The sequence below is a fragment of the Hemibagrus wyckioides genome, linkage group LG17 (genome assembly GCF_019097595.1).
Source record: "Hemibagrus wyckioides isolate EC202008001 linkage group LG17, SWU_Hwy_1.0, whole genome shotgun sequence".
NCBI lineage: Eukaryota > Metazoa > Chordata > Actinopteri > Siluriformes > Bagridae > Hemibagrus > Hemibagrus wyckioides.
Genome location: NC_080726.1, coordinates 16,614,630 through 16,631,396, shown reverse-complemented (window position 1 = coordinate 16,631,396; position 16,767 = coordinate 16,614,630). Strand labels below are relative to the sequence as shown.

At 40.5% G+C, this 16,767-nt stretch overlaps 1 protein-coding gene across 3 annotated transcripts in view; it reads left to right on the top strand.

Moving 5' to 3' along the window:
• LOC131368211 (cell adhesion molecule DSCAML1) overlaps window positions 1-16,767 on the top strand; it is a 92,317-nt gene that overhangs the window by 68,898 nt on the left and 6,652 nt on the right. For 2 of the 3 annotated variants that reach the window (XM_058414191.1, XM_058414193.1), the window contains 12 exons: window positions 3,247-3,386; window positions 5,131-5,284; window positions 7,095-7,212; window positions 7,551-7,714; window positions 7,822-7,920; window positions 8,812-9,000; window positions 9,216-9,503; window positions 9,784-9,939; window positions 10,103-10,133; window positions 10,266-10,387; window positions 10,492-10,644; window positions 10,762-10,956. In XM_058414191.1, the coding sequence (XP_058270174.1) occupies window positions 3,247-3,386; window positions 5,131-5,284; window positions 7,095-7,212; window positions 7,551-7,714; window positions 7,822-7,920; window positions 8,812-9,000; window positions 9,216-9,503; window positions 9,784-9,939; window positions 10,103-10,133; window positions 10,266-10,387; window positions 10,492-10,644; window positions 10,762-10,956 (1,809 nt within the window). The remainder of the gene's footprint in view (window positions 1-3,246; window positions 3,387-5,130; window positions 5,285-7,094; window positions 7,213-7,550; window positions 7,715-7,821; window positions 7,921-8,811; window positions 9,001-9,215; window positions 9,504-9,783; window positions 9,940-10,102; window positions 10,134-10,265; window positions 10,388-10,491; window positions 10,645-10,761; window positions 10,957-16,767) is intronic. The other variant, XM_058414192.1, reaches the window with a different exon arrangement.

The window sequence follows — 16,767 nt, the reverse complement described above, 5'->3', positions numbered from 1 at the left end:
AGATTAGTGCCCTATCTTTTGCTGTCCTCCTCCCTGGGGACATGTGGGGGCTGGACGAAGGGTTTGGGAAATGAGGGACAAGGAGGAAATGGAGATTGAGATCTAAACAAGCATAAGTGCTTTGCTTTTTGAAATTTTACTATTTCTATAGGTTAAATAGAAATCTGTTTGTGTGCATGCCTAATGAGAGATCTCCCACATTTTTAAATACATATCTTTTCTCATTTTTAATGGCTTTGGGGCTTTTGAAAGTCAGTATGTTGTTTCTTTGTGAGTTCAAATCTCAGGTCCACCAAGCTGCTATTGCTGGTCCCTTGAGCAAGGCCCTTAACCCTCAATTGAGATGAATTGTAAGTCGTTTTGAATAAGGGCGCCTGCCAACTGCCAGAAATGTAAATGTTTGTGGTGCATGAGCATGCGTGTGTGTGTGTGTTAAGCAAAAAATTTTATCTTTAAAATTTCACCATTTATCAAATGTGAATTGTTGATGGAGGTGGGGCCTCCATGGGTCAGACTTCCTTGTCCAGCATATTCCACAGATTCTCATTTAGATTGAGATCTGGGGAATTTAGAGGCCAAGTCAACACCACAAACTCATCAAACCATTCCTGAACCATTTTTGCTTTGTGGAACGGCACATTATCCTGCTGACAGAGGCCACAGCCATCAGGGAATACCGTTTCCATTGAAGGGTGTACATGGTCTGCAACAATGCTTAGGTAGGTGGTACGTGTCAAAGTAACATCCACATGGATGGCAGGACCGAAGGTTTCCCACCAGAACATTGCCCAAAGCATGACACTCTGCTGGCTTGCCTCTTCCTATAGTGCATGCTGGTGTTGTGTGTTCCCCAGGCAAGTGATGCACATGCACACGGCCATCCACATGATGTAAAATAAAACATGATTCAGCAGACCAGGCCACCTCCTTCCATTGCTCCATGGTCCAGTTTTGATGCTCACGTGGCCATTGTTGGCGTTTTCAGTGGTGCACAGTCAACATGGACAGCCTGACAACAAATTGCAATGCATTGTGTATTCTGACACCTTTCTATCAGAACCAGCATTAACATCTTCAGCAATTTGAGCAACAGAAGCTCGTCTGTTGGATCGGACCACACACGGTCCAGCCTTCTCTCCCTACATGCATCAGTGAGCTTTGGTCGCCCATGACCCTGTCACCGGTTTACCACTGTTCCTTCCTTGGACCACTTTTGATAGATACTGACCGCTGCAGACCAGGAACACCCTACAAGAGTTGGAGTTTTGGAGATGCTCTGATCCAGTTGTCTAGCCATCACAATTTGGCCCTTGTAAAATTCACTGAAATCTTTACACTTGCCCATTTTTCCAGCTTCTAACACGTCAATTTTGAGGACAAAATGTTCACTTGCTGCCTAATATATCCCACCCACTAACAGGTGCCATGATGAGGAGATAATCAGGTTTAAGTTGTCTTTATTTGTCACATATACATAACTGCACAGTGAAATTCTTTCTTCGCATATCCTTGGGGGTTGGGGTCAGCCATGATGCAGCACCACTGGAGCAGGGTGGATTGATGGCCTTGCTCAAGGGTCCAACAGTGGCAGCTTGGCAGTGCTGGGGCTTGGACCCCAATCTTCAGGTCAACGACCCAGAGCCTTAACCACTTGAGCTACCACCACCCCGTCGTTATTCACGTCACCTGTCAGTGGTCATAATGTTATGCCTGATCAGTGTATATGCATACATTATATACATAGTATTAGATTCTTTTAAATGAAAATCTCAGAGGACTACAAGTAAAACATATTTTACATTTTAGAATTAATTTTTTTTTTTAAACAAATAACGTTTAACAGTTAACGGATGGAGATCATAAAGTCCATAGTGGGTGAAGGAGCTGATGATTTTTCGACAAATGCATGTTCATGCTGCAACATCTGCCTCCAGCTTTAATGTAGTCACATGCAGTAAAGTGGAACAGTACAGCAGGTCTTCTTTGTAAGACAGACTAAAGCCTCCCAGGAATACAACTCTGTCAGTCTAAACCTCAAAAATATCGATAATTTCTTAAAGCCTCCTTAAACTACATACCCCTAAAAGCATACTTGTACACTATGCTGTCCTTTTTTCATAGGTACATTGTATAAAGAATCACAGTGTGTTTAAGCCTGCACATTAGCATTGCACAATATGTCCAACTTTACTGTGAATATATTGCTATGCCCTGTTGCATACTTTTACACCCATATACACAAAGTGACAGTTTAATTCTATGGACAGCACATTAAACTGAACATATGTTACCCTTCTAACATCTGTCCATCTGTCTGTCTCTTTTGCTCTTTTTTTGTCTTTACTGACTTATTTGAGCCTCTTAATATTAAAGGCTAAGTCCAGCAAAGCTGCTCTCACTTTGTACTTGAACAGCAAACACAAGTGCGGCAGGGGTGTCAAATCAAGCCAGCAGGATGATTTAAAGAATTAAAACAATAAAAAAAATGTAATAAATTAATTGACCAATATTTTATTTTTAATTTAAAGATTTGCTCATTTATTTGTATTGCTATTACACCTCAGAACACCTAAATCACAAAAGCAGTATAAAGCAGCCGCCATATATCCAATCTGCATAATTAATGATAGCTACTTTTCCAAAAAAAAAAAAAGAAAAGAAAAGAAAAGCAAATTGACCTTGAAGGGACATTCCAGGAGAAATGGAAAGAAACATTTTTCTACTGTGTTGTCACACCAGTATGTTTAAATTACTCTCAACCTGTGGCTGTGGAAAAAAAAATACAATATTAAATAACACTATGAGACAAAAGCGGAAAAATGTGATAAGTACACCGGACAGCTTAGGATGGAAAAAGTAAACAAGCTAGTATCCGCTTAAAAAAACAGAAATCAGTGTTTACAAAAAGAGCAGGGAATGATAAAGCTGAAAGCCTACTATTTGATTACCATTAAAATTGCTACAGCATCAAAGATGTTTTCAGAGGGAGTCAAGAAGTTTATGGTAAAGGCAACAGAGCTGTGTTCCATGAGGAAAGATAGGCTTTTGCCATTAGTTTGATTATACATATGCAAAGGAAAGTAAATGGTTTTGATTTTTTTTTATATTTGGACATAATAAAGACTTATTAAGCTTCATATTAACATAGGTAAATGCAGTTTTTCATTGAAGAGCAATATTTTTCTAGTTTGCTTATAAAACAATATATATATACATATATATATTTTTTTCCTTGTACTCTCTTAGACCCTGGCCCTCCAGCAGGCATCAAAGCTGTCCCCTCCTCTGCCAGCAGTGTTGTGGTATCCTGGCTCCCTCCGAACAAGCCAAATGGCATCATCAGGAAATACACCATTTACTGCTCCAGCCCTGGATCAGCCCAACCAGTAAGAGACAAAGGGTGTGAAGATGTGACAACTAGATAGTTTATTTTGACAGATCAAATTCAGATGTGTATATATTTATACATTGTGTGTGTGTGTGTGTGTGTATGTGGTGTATTGAGATAGTGTGGATGTTTAAAAGCACCTCCTTTTTTTCAGTATTATCTGTATCAATCTGTATTCTTAAAGTGTCTGCACTGTGTGTGTGTGTGTGTGTGTGTGTGTGTGTGTGTGTGAGACAGTGGTGCAATATCAGCAGGATATGTGTGCCTCATACTGCAGTGTGTGCATGCCAGCTCACTCTCCCCTTCTCATTTGCATATCTGTGTCTCATCACGTTGCCTAGACAACCTCATCTGTTCATCAGTGAGGGCAGGAAACAAGCTAACACACACAAACACAACACATGCACCCACGCATGCACACACATCCACACTCCCCTGAGGCGATATCACATTTATAACCACCTCATCTGCACGCTATCATACCCACAGACACACACGTGCACAAGCATTATATGTGTATTCTTATACCAAATTAATGTACCTTTGCAGGCTTACTGACACACTTTTTCCTCATTCACAAATCTATTTCTTTTCCTTTCTTTCTCTATATATATATATTTGTCTTTCTCACTCTGTCTCTCCCTACATTTTTTTTTATCTGTCTTCCTCCCTTCTTCCTCCCTACATCTCTCTCTCTCTCCCTCCCTTCCTGGTTTCTTGCAGAGCACGGGGTGATTACTATGTAAATGAGTGTGAGAGGAGAAAGGGAGGGAGGGAGGGTCAGACACACCGTGCAGGGAGTACTTTTGTTCCTCTTTTCATTATCTCCCACTATCGCTCCCTGGATCACCCCTATCTACATGCCAGAGGAATATTTCAATATCCGTTACACCACTCCGCCTCCCTCACTCTAAACCTCCCTTTACTTGCCTTTTTTTTGCTATGAAGGCAGAAAAACCAGAGAGAAAGATTTGAACTAATCCAAAGAAATGATAGAGACTAGAGAAGCATATTTACCCTAAAATAATTGAATAAATAAAGAATTTATTAAAGTAAAAATAAGTTTTCTATAGAGTTATGAATATGTAACATATATACACAAAATAAAAGAGAACATAATGTTCTAGGATGAGTAATGTGATGCATGAGTATGTCAGTGTGTCAGTGTTATGGCTTGGGGTTGTTGTGAGTGTGGATGATGACAGGGCAAGCTTAGAGGTAGAATGAGGGCTAAGAAAACTATAGTTATAGTGTGTGTGTGAGTGTGTGTGTGTGTGTGTTTTGGAGGGGAAGTCTGCAGACTGTACACAGTGACAATGAGCACAAATCTGGACAGAAGACTTCTCTTAAATATGCTGCATTTACCCAAGGAGGAAACATGCATGTGTATGCTTGTCTTTGGTGGTGTAATGTGGACAGTGTATATGTATGTACACCTTTGGAATTCATGCATTTCTGTACACACAAATCCTATCTCAATTCCCTGGTTCTGTGTGTGTGTGTGTGTGTGTGTGAGTGAATGAACATAACAAATATAACATATCAAATAAACATTATATTTATTGTTCTGAAATAGCATACAAATCCTTAATAATATATGTTTTCATCTAAGATATTTTGATCAGATAGATGTTTTTTTGGGCTCTTGGCATCATCAAGAATAAGCATAAGCTTCTTTGAATTATTGCTGTGATGTTCAATCTTTTCTCTAGGGATTTAATGTTTTGTTTTGTTGCTCTCAGGCTCCCAGTGAATATGAGGCAAACCCAGAAGTACTATTTTACCGCATCACCCACCTGAATCAAGGACAGCAGTACCTTATCTGGGCAGCAGCTGTTACCACTGCTGGTCGGGGAAATATCAGCGAGAAGGTCACTGTGGAGCCTGCTTTAAAGGGTACATAATGAAAAATTTAAATTGTGTGATGATTAATTGACAAATTAATTGATTTACTCTCACTCATCCAATGTTTGTTAAAGAAACTGTGTTGGCTGCTATAAATTTCTCCTTATTCCCTCTCTCTTTCGCATTGTTCTCTTGCGGCCCTCTGTGACCCAGTAAAGAGATATTTATTGTTAATTCTGTGATGCAAATGGTCCTAAACAAAGAAAGACTTGATGGATAGAGAAATAGCAGCTGATGGCCAATATAGTTTGTGCAGTAAAGAGGAAGAGGGGAGGAGAAAATAACATGGGTAGTGTAATCAATATTTTGGATTAGAAAATTAAAGTGTGTCCATACTCACTGAGCACTTTATTAGGAACACCTACACCTGTGCTGTTATCTAATCAACCAATCATGTGGCAGCATTGACTATGGGTATGTCTATTATTTTTATGATGGCATGGATGTTGGTTCCAGATTTGGGTTTGGGTATTTCAGAAACTGCTGATCTCTGATTTTCACACACAAGAGTCTCTAGAGTTTATACAGAAAGGTGCAATAAAGAAAAAACATCTAGTGGTCTGGCAGTTCTGCAGACAGTAACACCATGCTGATGAGAGGGATCAACAGTGTAAGACCAGACTGATTTAAGCTGACAGAAAGGCTATGGTAACTCAGATAACCACTCAATTGTAGAAATGTGTTGAGTAGAAAAGCATCTCCGGCTTGATGGATTTGTTTTTCTGCTGAGGCACATGGATGGTATGGTCAAAATTTGGCACCAACAGAAAGAATCCGTGTACCCAACCTGCCTTGTGTCAAATGTCCAGGTTGGTAGAGGTGGTGTAATGTAATTGTTGATACTAATCAGTCATCACTTAAATGCTACAGCATAATTGATTATTGTTGCTGGCCATGTGCATTCCTTCATGGCCACAATTGACCATCCTCTGATGGCTACACCCAGCATGATAATGCACAATATCACAAAGCAAAAGTTGTTTCACACTGGATTCATGACAATGAGCTCAGTGTTCTTGAGTGACCTTCAGTGGATCTGAATCCAGTGGAACATCTTTGGAATAGAATAGGAGATTTTCAGAATGCTAATGTACCTGATGATGCAATCAAATCAACATGGACCAGATGTTTCCAGCATATTTTCAAATCCATGCCGTGAAGTATTTAGGCTGTTTTAAGGCCTTTGTTTGTTTGTACAGTGTATTCAGATTCTCTTGTTATCTTTGGACTGATCAATGGTTGGAAAAGCTTTGAAGTCCAGTGTGTGTGTGTGTGTGTGTGTGTGTGTGTGTGTGTGTACATTTAACACCTGGAGCAGTAAGAACAACCACAGTTTTGACATCCCAGTGAAGGGCCCACCCCAGGGGCCAATGTGTGTGTGTGGCATGTCATTCCCATGTTCCTATCTTGGCGACTGTTTTTATAATGCAGTTGTTTGTTCCTAAGGAACTTAAATTTGTCAGGTGATCTTTTTTTTTTTTTGAAAGCTTCAGACAGGTACAGTACTGACCATCTATACTGAGTTGCTAGTTTATAAAATTGCTGGATTCGTACATTCAATAAACTAGCAACATTCTATATACTGTAAATAAGTTGACACTGAGTTACCAGTTTGTATACAGAAAGATGGTTCACAATAGTCTTTGGATAATCAAGTGTTCTTAGCTTAGGATTATCTTGGACAATCAAGTGTTTTAATCTCTGTCATATAGACACCTTTATGGGTTACTACAGAGGGAGAAATTGGAGAACCTTTTATAATATTAGATTTAAGCTTTTGCTCTCTATCTTGCCCCCTTAGCTCCTGCTAAGATACTATCTTTTGGAGGTACAGTTACCACTCCCTGGATGAAAGAGGTACGGCTGCCCTGTAGTTCAGTTGGGGAGCCAGCTCCGACAATTAAATGGACCAAAGACAGGTGAGTATCAGTTTCAGGTCTAGTGTTTCATTAGCAATTAGCTCTCATTTAAAATGCCATGTCCATGTTACAATATACAGTAAAATGACTGACAGTGAAAAAAAGCAGCAATCACTCCAGGCATACACACATGCCATTCTTAACAAAACACATACATATTTGTGTGTGTGCGTGTATATGTGTGTTTTTCTTGAGAAGTCTTGTAGTTAGTACACCATTACTGTTCTGAAGACCTACAAGTATTATAAGTAATTTGCTAAGCATAATAAAAGTTATAATTCAACATATATATTTGAAACTTTATATACTATATATAATGTTTATTTTGATCCCCACAGCGAGAACACTGCTATTCCTGTCTCTCAGGATGGCCAGCGGAACATTCTGGCAAACGGAACGCTGTTGTTGCGCTCTGTAAAAGCAGAGGATTCTGGGTACTATACCTGCACAGCCACCAACACACTAGGATTTGATACCATAATTGTGAACCTTCTAGTGCAAGGTAAGGTATTTTATATATATATATATATATATATATATATAAATCAGAAGGTTGCATATTATAAGTCTGTTTGACTATAAGACTATATGTATCTGTGGATGTGTCAGTCCCTCCAGATCAGCCACGTTTAACAGTCTCCACCACCTCAACCTCTTCTATTACTCTGGCTTGGATCCCTGGAGACAACGGAGGAAGCTCCATCAGAGGTACGACTCTTATTTCTCTCATTTCCTCAATCAAATTATTTTTTCTTTTTTTATTTGTACTCTTCTTTCTTGATGTCAACTATCACGCAACCTCTCCATTCCCTCTTTGAGTCTCATCCTCACAGTGTGTCCTATTTGGTCCACTTGGCTTCCTTTGTCCAACTGTCACTGTTCACTGAGTCTATTTAAATGTTTATATACTGCTTTCTCCACTTTCTTTTGTCTAGGAAAGTCAGCATGTGTTTATATGCCCCACCTTTTCTATTCATTCTGTCTGGTTATCGTAGCTTATGATACTTATATTTTTGTGTGCTTGTGTTCACTTAACAAGGACCGTTCTTTCTGATCAACCAATGCTTTACACTTCTTTATATCTCCCTTGTATATGCATTTCTCTGAATAATCGAAATAATCTCAGTTCTGGTTTGTCTGCTCACAGTCTAGTCACTGATACAAATACCTATTTTGATGTCTTATTAAATAAATAAATAGTGTTCATTTTCTACTCTACTCTAGTGTGTGTGTGTGTGTGTGTACCAAATTGTCATTCACATGTAAACACAAGAACCAATATAAAGGCAGCACCTTTTTTTCCTCTTTTTCCGATTAAAACTCATGATCTTTGAATTATTTGCACCCTCTAGTGGTGAGAAGGCAACCCTGCCACAACTTCTAAGCTTTATACAGAGGTTTATACAGAGGGTTAATGAGGAAAACTCATTCCGGCATGCAAGGTGCAAGATAATACACCCCGGCCCATTTTCTTTGTTTTTAGCACTTCATTATCACCAAAATAAAATATAAAAGTTGTGTACAGAGTAAGTGTATTAATCATAGTCATTTGTCATAAACATGCTCAAACCTTTATTTTATGATATTGTGCCTTTGCAGGCTTTGTGCTACAGTACTCTGTGGATAACACAGAAGAGTGGAGAGATGTGTTCATTAGCTCCACTGAGCGTTCTTTCAAGCTGGATAACCTCCGCTGTGGCACCTGGTATAAGGTCAAGCTAGCTGCCAAGAACAGCGTGGGAGCTGGTAGGATAAGTGAAATCATTGAGGCAAAGACTCATGGCAGAGGTAAGAAAGCACAATTTTACATATATATTTATTAACATAATCTAGAAGCTTCATCTAGAATGTGTAGGCCATTTAAACAGAAGAGTCTGTATCAGATAAGTCTGTATGAGAGTCTGTATAGGTTTTTTTCTCATATAAACAGTTCAGCACAGTAGGGGGTCACATTAATCAACACAAAACCTTGACATCCAAATCCTTCCCCATCCCCTCTACAGAGCCGCAGTTCAACAAGGACCAGCCCCTGTTCACTCACATCAACTCCACCCATGCTCGGCTCAATCTCCAGGGCTGGAGCAGCGGTGGCTGCCCCATTAATGCTGTGCTACTTGACTTCCGGCCTAAAGGCACCTATGCCTGGCAAAGCGTACGCACCAATGGCACAACTGATGTCTTCCTGGCTGAGTTGCGTGAAGCCACCTGGTACGAACTGAAGATGAAGGCTTGCAACAGTGCTGGCTGTGGCAACCAGACCTCCCAGTTTGCCACACTTGACTACGATGGCAGTGAGTTGGCCAGTCAGAATCTGTTTACAATTATGTGATTTAATAGTGCAGGGGATGGAACACGATTATTTGAGACTAGTCTGAAATAGTGCAAGTTACCGCATTTTAGGTGAGAATATGTGTGTATGATCCCCTCTGATGGATTGGCATCAAGCCATCTTTTAAAAGATTAAAATAAGGCTAGATGTATGAGAGAAGTACACTTCACATAACATAAATGCTACAATTTTAAATCTTTTAATATTCTTTTCATCTCATTTTTGTACTGTTCTATGCAAAGGTACCATTCCCCCAATCAAGTCTGCACGTGGGGAAGGTGATGATGTAAAGAAGCTGTTCTCCATTGGTTGTCCAGTCATTCTAGTTACACTGGGCATGGCCCTCCTCTTCATCATTCGAAAAAAACGCAAGGAGAAGAGGCTGAAAAGACTTCGAGGTAAGGAAGATGCTGATGAAGGGAATGAGGTATAGATATAAGGAAGTAGATGAGAACAGTAGATATAAGAACATTAAAATATTAAATAGGAAAGGTATTTGATATCTAGAATAAATACCTGAAATATAATTTTTATAACTTTTTTTCTGTTGTGCTTCTACAGATGCTAAGAGTTTGGCTGAAATGTTGATCAGGTAAGAATATAGTGCTCTAGCATAAACATAATCTGGCCAAGAGCAGGATTAATATTAATTTGTCTTTGTGTGTATTAATGTGTGTGTGTGTGTGTGTGTGTGTGTATGTGTGTGTACATTTAACACCTGGAGCAGTAAGAACAACCGCAGTTTTGACACCCCAGTGAAGGGCCCACCCCAGGGGCCAAGGCTGCACATAGATATACCCCGTGTACAACTGCTTATTGAAGATAAGGAGGGCATCAAACAGATTGGTCTGTCATTTCATTGTTTATTTGTGTATATTACAGCATGCCATATCTATTTGCATGATTTTGGTCAAATTCTCCCTTATCTGAATTTTTCTCTGTGTATTCAGGTGAAGACAAAGCCACCATCCCGGTGACAGATACTGAGTTCAGCCAATCAGTAAACCCCCAGAGCTTCTGCACAGGCGTGTCTGTACATCACCCTGCCCTCATTCAGAACACTGGTCCCTTAATTGACATGTCTGATATTAGACCTGGAACAAGTAAGTTCCTTGTTTTGCCCAGTACATTGTTGATGCAATATGATAGTTATGTAAAATGGGCTTTATTTAAATTATACACATTTCCATAATTTTCCCATATCCTCATTCTGTTCCCAGATCCAGTGTCAAGGAAGAGTGTTAAGTCAGCTCACAGTACAAGGAACCGTTACTCAAGTCAGTGGACCCTTACAAAGTGTCAGGCATCCACACCTGCCCGCACCCTGACCTCTGACTGGCGTACTGTTGGCTCCCAGCATGGTATCACTGTAACAGAAAGTGACAGCTATAGTGCCAGTCTGTCCCAGGATACAGGTAAACAAACATTTACATACTGTAAATGTAGCCACAGTATAAAAGAATGGTTCTAACAGCTCAAACTTAAACTGAATTAATGAAAACTGTCTGTCAAAATATCATATCCTTCAAACTTAATACTTGATAAGTTAAAGCAAATAAAACAAATAGCTGAATAGTTTGGTAAATTGTTGAAACATTTAAAAAGATATAAAATGTCAGCTACTATGGTTTTCATTATCTATTGAATTGTTTTTCATTCTCAGAAAATTATTTATTCATTTTAAACCTTCCTATTTAAAGGAAGTGTGTTTGAAATTATTTAACAAATCTGTTTTAATTTACATTTAATTCATATTTGTGTGCTAAAATTGAAGGATTGTTTTTTTGTACCATCATTCAAAGTATTGTACTTACAATACAATACAATACAAAATTAAACTTAAATTGTATTAAATGCTAAAATTGAACTTTTTCAAGAATATATCTGTACAAATATCTAATATATGCAGTATATTTTGTTTAGTATAAAATGTACAAACAACACCTTTACACTATATTTATCTATTTCTTTAGTTTATTTAAACCACAATAAAAGTGTACTAGGTCACTTTCCATGTTTCTATTAGGATGTTCAGTGCTACAGATATATCACGTCTTAACTTTCAAATGTGAAAGATCAATGCAGTCAAACAAAAATAACTATTCTCAGAACATTTTGCTAAGTTATGTAACGCTTGGCTCGAGAACAGATGAAGGCCATGAGGACACGGGTGCAGGAGGTTCTTCTTTATTAAAAAATATTGAAAATCCTGAGTGTAGCAAGCAGTCAGGATTAGGGACAGTCTCTGGAGAGACCTCTGTGCTGGAGGCTGCCCTATTGGCCTAATCTTGGAACAGGGCTTTAAGCTTAGCATTGAAGGCCATCCTAATTGTCTCTGGATAGAGACCTGTGCTTGAGAAAACCTATTTGCCTCTTTCTGGAACATCGCTTGGAGTTCTGCATTGGAGGCCTCTCTGTCAGCCTCAGGAGGGAGCTCTTGAGCTCTTGCACATCAGAGTCTACCGTTTTGGTCTCAGGAGTGACTCTTGTGTGTCAGAGGCCAGACATGGCAAATGTGGCTGTTGCCACTGCCAAAATAAATGGAGTCTGGTGTTGGCAGCTTCTAAGTGATGATGCAACACTCTCCCCCTCCTGCTTTATCCACAAAAGGCGAAGTGTACTGTCACGACTTGAGAACAAATGAAAGCTATGAGGACACAAGTGCAGGAGGTTCCCCTATATTAATAAAACAGTGAAGATCCAAAACATGGCAAAGGCAGGTAAGGAACAGGTCACTTGTACACTTTGCAAAATCTGTGAAGCACATGAGGTCTGGAGCAGGGCATTAAATATGGACATGGTCTAAGACATGGGCATGGCCTAGGAATGGAACAGAGTTTGGGGCATGAACATGGCCTGGGACTGGAACAGGGCCTGCAGCATGGGGAAGGTATGCAAGTCAAGTCAAGTAAAGTCAAGAAGCTTTTATTGTCAATTCAACCATATATAACTGACACAGTACACAGTGAAATGAAACAACGTTTCTCCAGGACCCTGGTGCTAAACAAAAACATAGCAAGACAGATCTAAGGACAGAAAATAAGTTGTCCTAGCTACATAAAGTGCAACGTGTGCAACCTAGTCCAAACAGTGCAAGACAAATAGACAGATACACAATATAAACAGAATAGTGCAGATCAGTATACATTCTGCAGTGTCTAAGTAGTACAGAGTGCAAAATAGAACTGTAAACAAGAGGGTTCTTGTAAACATGTACACTTCTGTATAGCAGCAGTTGATGGCAGTTTGAAATGCGTGCGAAACAGCACATAAACAGTTATAATATGGATGGAGTTATAGACATGTATGTGTTGAGTCTTGAGTTCAGAACAGATCAGTTCACACAGTTAACTGAGAGAATGAATACGTGTGTGTGTATGCAGGTGTGTGTGTGTGTGTTTGTGTGTGTGTGTGTGTGTGTGTGTACAGTATACAGTTTGGTACAGTTCAGTTCTGGATGTTGAGGAGCCTGATGGCTTGAGGGAAGAAACTGTAACACAGTCTGGTTGTGAGAGCACAAAAGATTTGGTACCTCTTTCAGAGATGGCAGGAGGGTAAAGAGCATGTGTGAGGGGTGTGTAGGGTCATCCACCATGCTGTTGGCTTTGTTTATGCAGCATATGGTGTAAATGTCCATTATAGAGGGAAGAAGGGACTCCAATGATCTTCTCAGCTGTCCTCACTATCCACTGCAGGGTCTTGCAATTCCCAAACCAGGCAATAATGCAACTGCTCAGGATGCTCTTGATGGTTCCTCTGTAGAACATGGTCAGGATGGGGGAGGAAGATGGGTAATCCTCAGCCTCCATAGGAAGTAGAAACACTGCTGGGCTTTCTTGCTGATGGACCTGGTGTTGAGTGATCAGGTGAAGTTCTCTGCCAGATGAACACCAAAGAATTTGGTGCTCTTGATGGTCTCCACAGAGGATCCATCGATGTACAGTGAAGGCAGAGCACCTAGTCATTAGGAGGAGGGATGGTGTTTCTTGCTGCCATGTTGTTCTGCACCTCAAACCGAGCGTGTTTTTGTTCAGCACACCTGGAAGGAAGGCGTCACTGTCACAGGCAGTTGAAATTGTCTTGTAGTTTGTGATCACCTGGATCCCCTGCCACATGCGCTGGATGTCTCTTCTGTTCTGCAAGTGGCCATGGATTCTCTGGGCATGAGCACACCTCACCTCTCTGATGGCTTGAGACAGTTTGGCCCTTGCTGTTTTTAAGGCAGAGTCTCTAGACTTCAGCACCACATACACCTTTGCAGTCATCACAGCATCTGGTTGGAGCATGTGGTGATGGTCTTGGTCACATCATCAATGCAATGTAGCTGGCCAGTGATGTCATTTACGTCTCCAATCTGATTGAGTCACTTTTGGTTGCAGCCTGAACATATGCCAGTCAGTGCACTCAAAACCTGAAGAGCAAAGGTGGCTCCTGCTGGCCTGGTTTTTACCTGTTTCAGAACCGGTTTAGAGCTTCTGACAAGCGGTCTGTATGCTGGAATTAGCATAACAGAGATGTGGTCAAAGTACCTGAGGTGGTGGCAGGGCTCCCCACAGTATGTGCCAGGGATGTTTGTGTAAACAAGATCCAGCATGTTTGCCCCCCATTTGCAAAGTCCACATGCTGATAGAATTTAGGGAGCACTGATTTAAGATTTGCATGGTCGAACAGTTCATCGGGGTGAGCATTCTGCAGATCACTAATAGCCCCATAGAGTTCACATAGCACCGATAACGAAAACAGTGAATTCCCAAAGTAAATAAAATGTCTTGCATCTAACATGCACAAACTCCACTAGTGATGAACAGTAACTAGAAACAAGCACAGAGTTCATGCATGATTCCATGTTGATGTAAGCACACACACCACCACGACGAGTCTTACTGCACAGAGCTGTATTTCTGTTGGCACAAAATAAGGTGAGCCCATCTAGCTGAATGGTGGCATCTGGAACCCTGTCGCTGAACCACGTCTCCATGAAAACAAAGGCACAGCAGTCTCTGTACTCTTGCCATGCAGTCTGCTGGAGTCAGATGAAGTCCAGTTTATTGTCCAGTGAGTAAACGTTTGACAGAATAATAGGATGGGAGAGCTGGCTGGCTAGGGTTTGTTTTTAGCCTGGAACAGACACCCGTCCACTTTCCACTTCCCCAGTCTGAACTGTTATATCGTCGTGTGGTTGTATACATGAACATTGCTGTCTTTGGTGTCCATTATTTTGAGAAGTCTGGCTAAACACACAAAAAGCACCTGTGTGCTATCTGCCTCATCTTGGCCCAAGGCTTGAAGCTCAGCATTGGAGGCCAGCCCATTTGTCTCTGGAGAGAGGCCTGTGCTGGAGACCTCTTCGTAGAATGGGGCTTGGAGCTCTGCATTGGAGGCTGCCCTGTTGACCCCTGGAGAGAGCTCTGTGCTGGAGGCCGCCCTATCGATCTCTTTTTGGAATGGGGCTTATAGCTCTGCATTGGAGACTACCTTGTCAGGCCCACAAGAGAGCTCTTGAGTGTCAGAGACCAGACATGGCAGGTCTGAACAAAACAAATACATGGAGGCTGTGTGCTCAGCACAGAAACGCAAGTTGGGGATTTGTGACACGGCCTAAGCACATGTGCTTTGGCAATGTATTGCACATACCAGGAGGAGAGAAAAGGAAATGGCAAGGGGAGAGATTATTACTTGGTGAGGGCTGTGGTGAATCCAGAGTTTGTCCAGGAAACACTGGACATGTGAAGGACAGGAGGTGTTGGCTGGAATAGACAGCAGTCCATCAGAAGGCACTATGTAAATACACATTTCAACACCTATACACATCTAGGAGCAATTTAATGTTATCAATCTATCTAATAGTATGTCTTTGGGTGGTGTGAGGAAAAACAAGAGGGGCCAGAGGAACATTATGAGGGCTTAGGATAAATATGGTTAATTCTGCAGAGGATGAATTCTGAAAATGTATGTATAGTGCATCTGGAAAGTTTTCACAGTGCTTCACTTTTTCCACATTTTTTATGTGACGGCCTTATTCCACAATGGATTAAATTCGAGATTAAATTTCCTTAAAATTCTACAAACAATGTGAAAGAAGTTTGGAGTTTGCCAAAAGGCACCTGAAGGACTCTCAGACCATGAGAAACAAAATTCTCTGGACTGATAAAACAAAGATTGAACTCTTTAACCTGAATGGCAAGCATCATGTCTGGAGGAAACTAAGCACTGCTCATCACCTGCCCAATACCATCCCTACAGTGAAGTATGGTGGTGGCAGCATCATGCTTTGGGGATGTTTTTCAGTGGCAGGAACTGGGAGACAAGTCAGGATAGAGGGAATGATGAATGCAGCAATGTACAGATACATCCTTGATGAAAACCAGTGCTCTGGACCTCAGACTGGGGTGACGGTTCATCATCCAACAGGACAACGACCCTAAGCACACAGTGAAGATAACAAAGGAGTGGCTACAGGACAACTCTGTGAATGTCCTTGAGTGGCCCATCAAGAGCCCAGACTTGAACCCAATTGAGCATCTCTGGAGATATCTGAAAATGGCTGTGTACCAATGCTCCCCATCCAACCTGATGGAGCTTTAGAGGTCATGCAAAGAAGAATGGGAGAAACTGCCAAAAAAAAGGTGTGCCAAGCTTGTAGCATCATACTCAAAAAGACCTAAGGCTGTAATTGGTCCCAAAAGTGCTTCAACAAGTCCTGAGCAAAGGCTGTGAATTCTTATGTACATGTGATTTTTTTGTTTTTTATTTTTAATACATTTGCTAAATTTAACACAAAATTGTATTGTTTGTAGAATTTTGATGCAAATAATGAATTTAATCCATTTTGGAATAAAGCTGTAAGATAGCAAAATGTAAAAAAAAAATAAAAAAAAAAAAGAAAAGAAAAAAAAAGTGAAGCGCTTTGAATACTTTCGGGATGCACTGTAAATATGAAATTTAAATAATATTGACATTTTGTCTAAATGAAAAATTTTATAATATAGCAAACATTTTAAAATATATGTTAGAATTCATAAATGAACTAGGATCAAACTTAGGGAACAAAATTGCCTGTGCTCTTCCGGGGGGGAGAACAGCATACTCTTCCCTGTCAGTCTATCCAAACATAGGTGTCTGTGAGATCATGGATATGGAAGACAGCTCATGTGTTACGCTGACCTGTGATGCAGTTTAAGCAGCAGATTGAAAGGATGTGGGTGACTGACCTCATGTGAATTAGA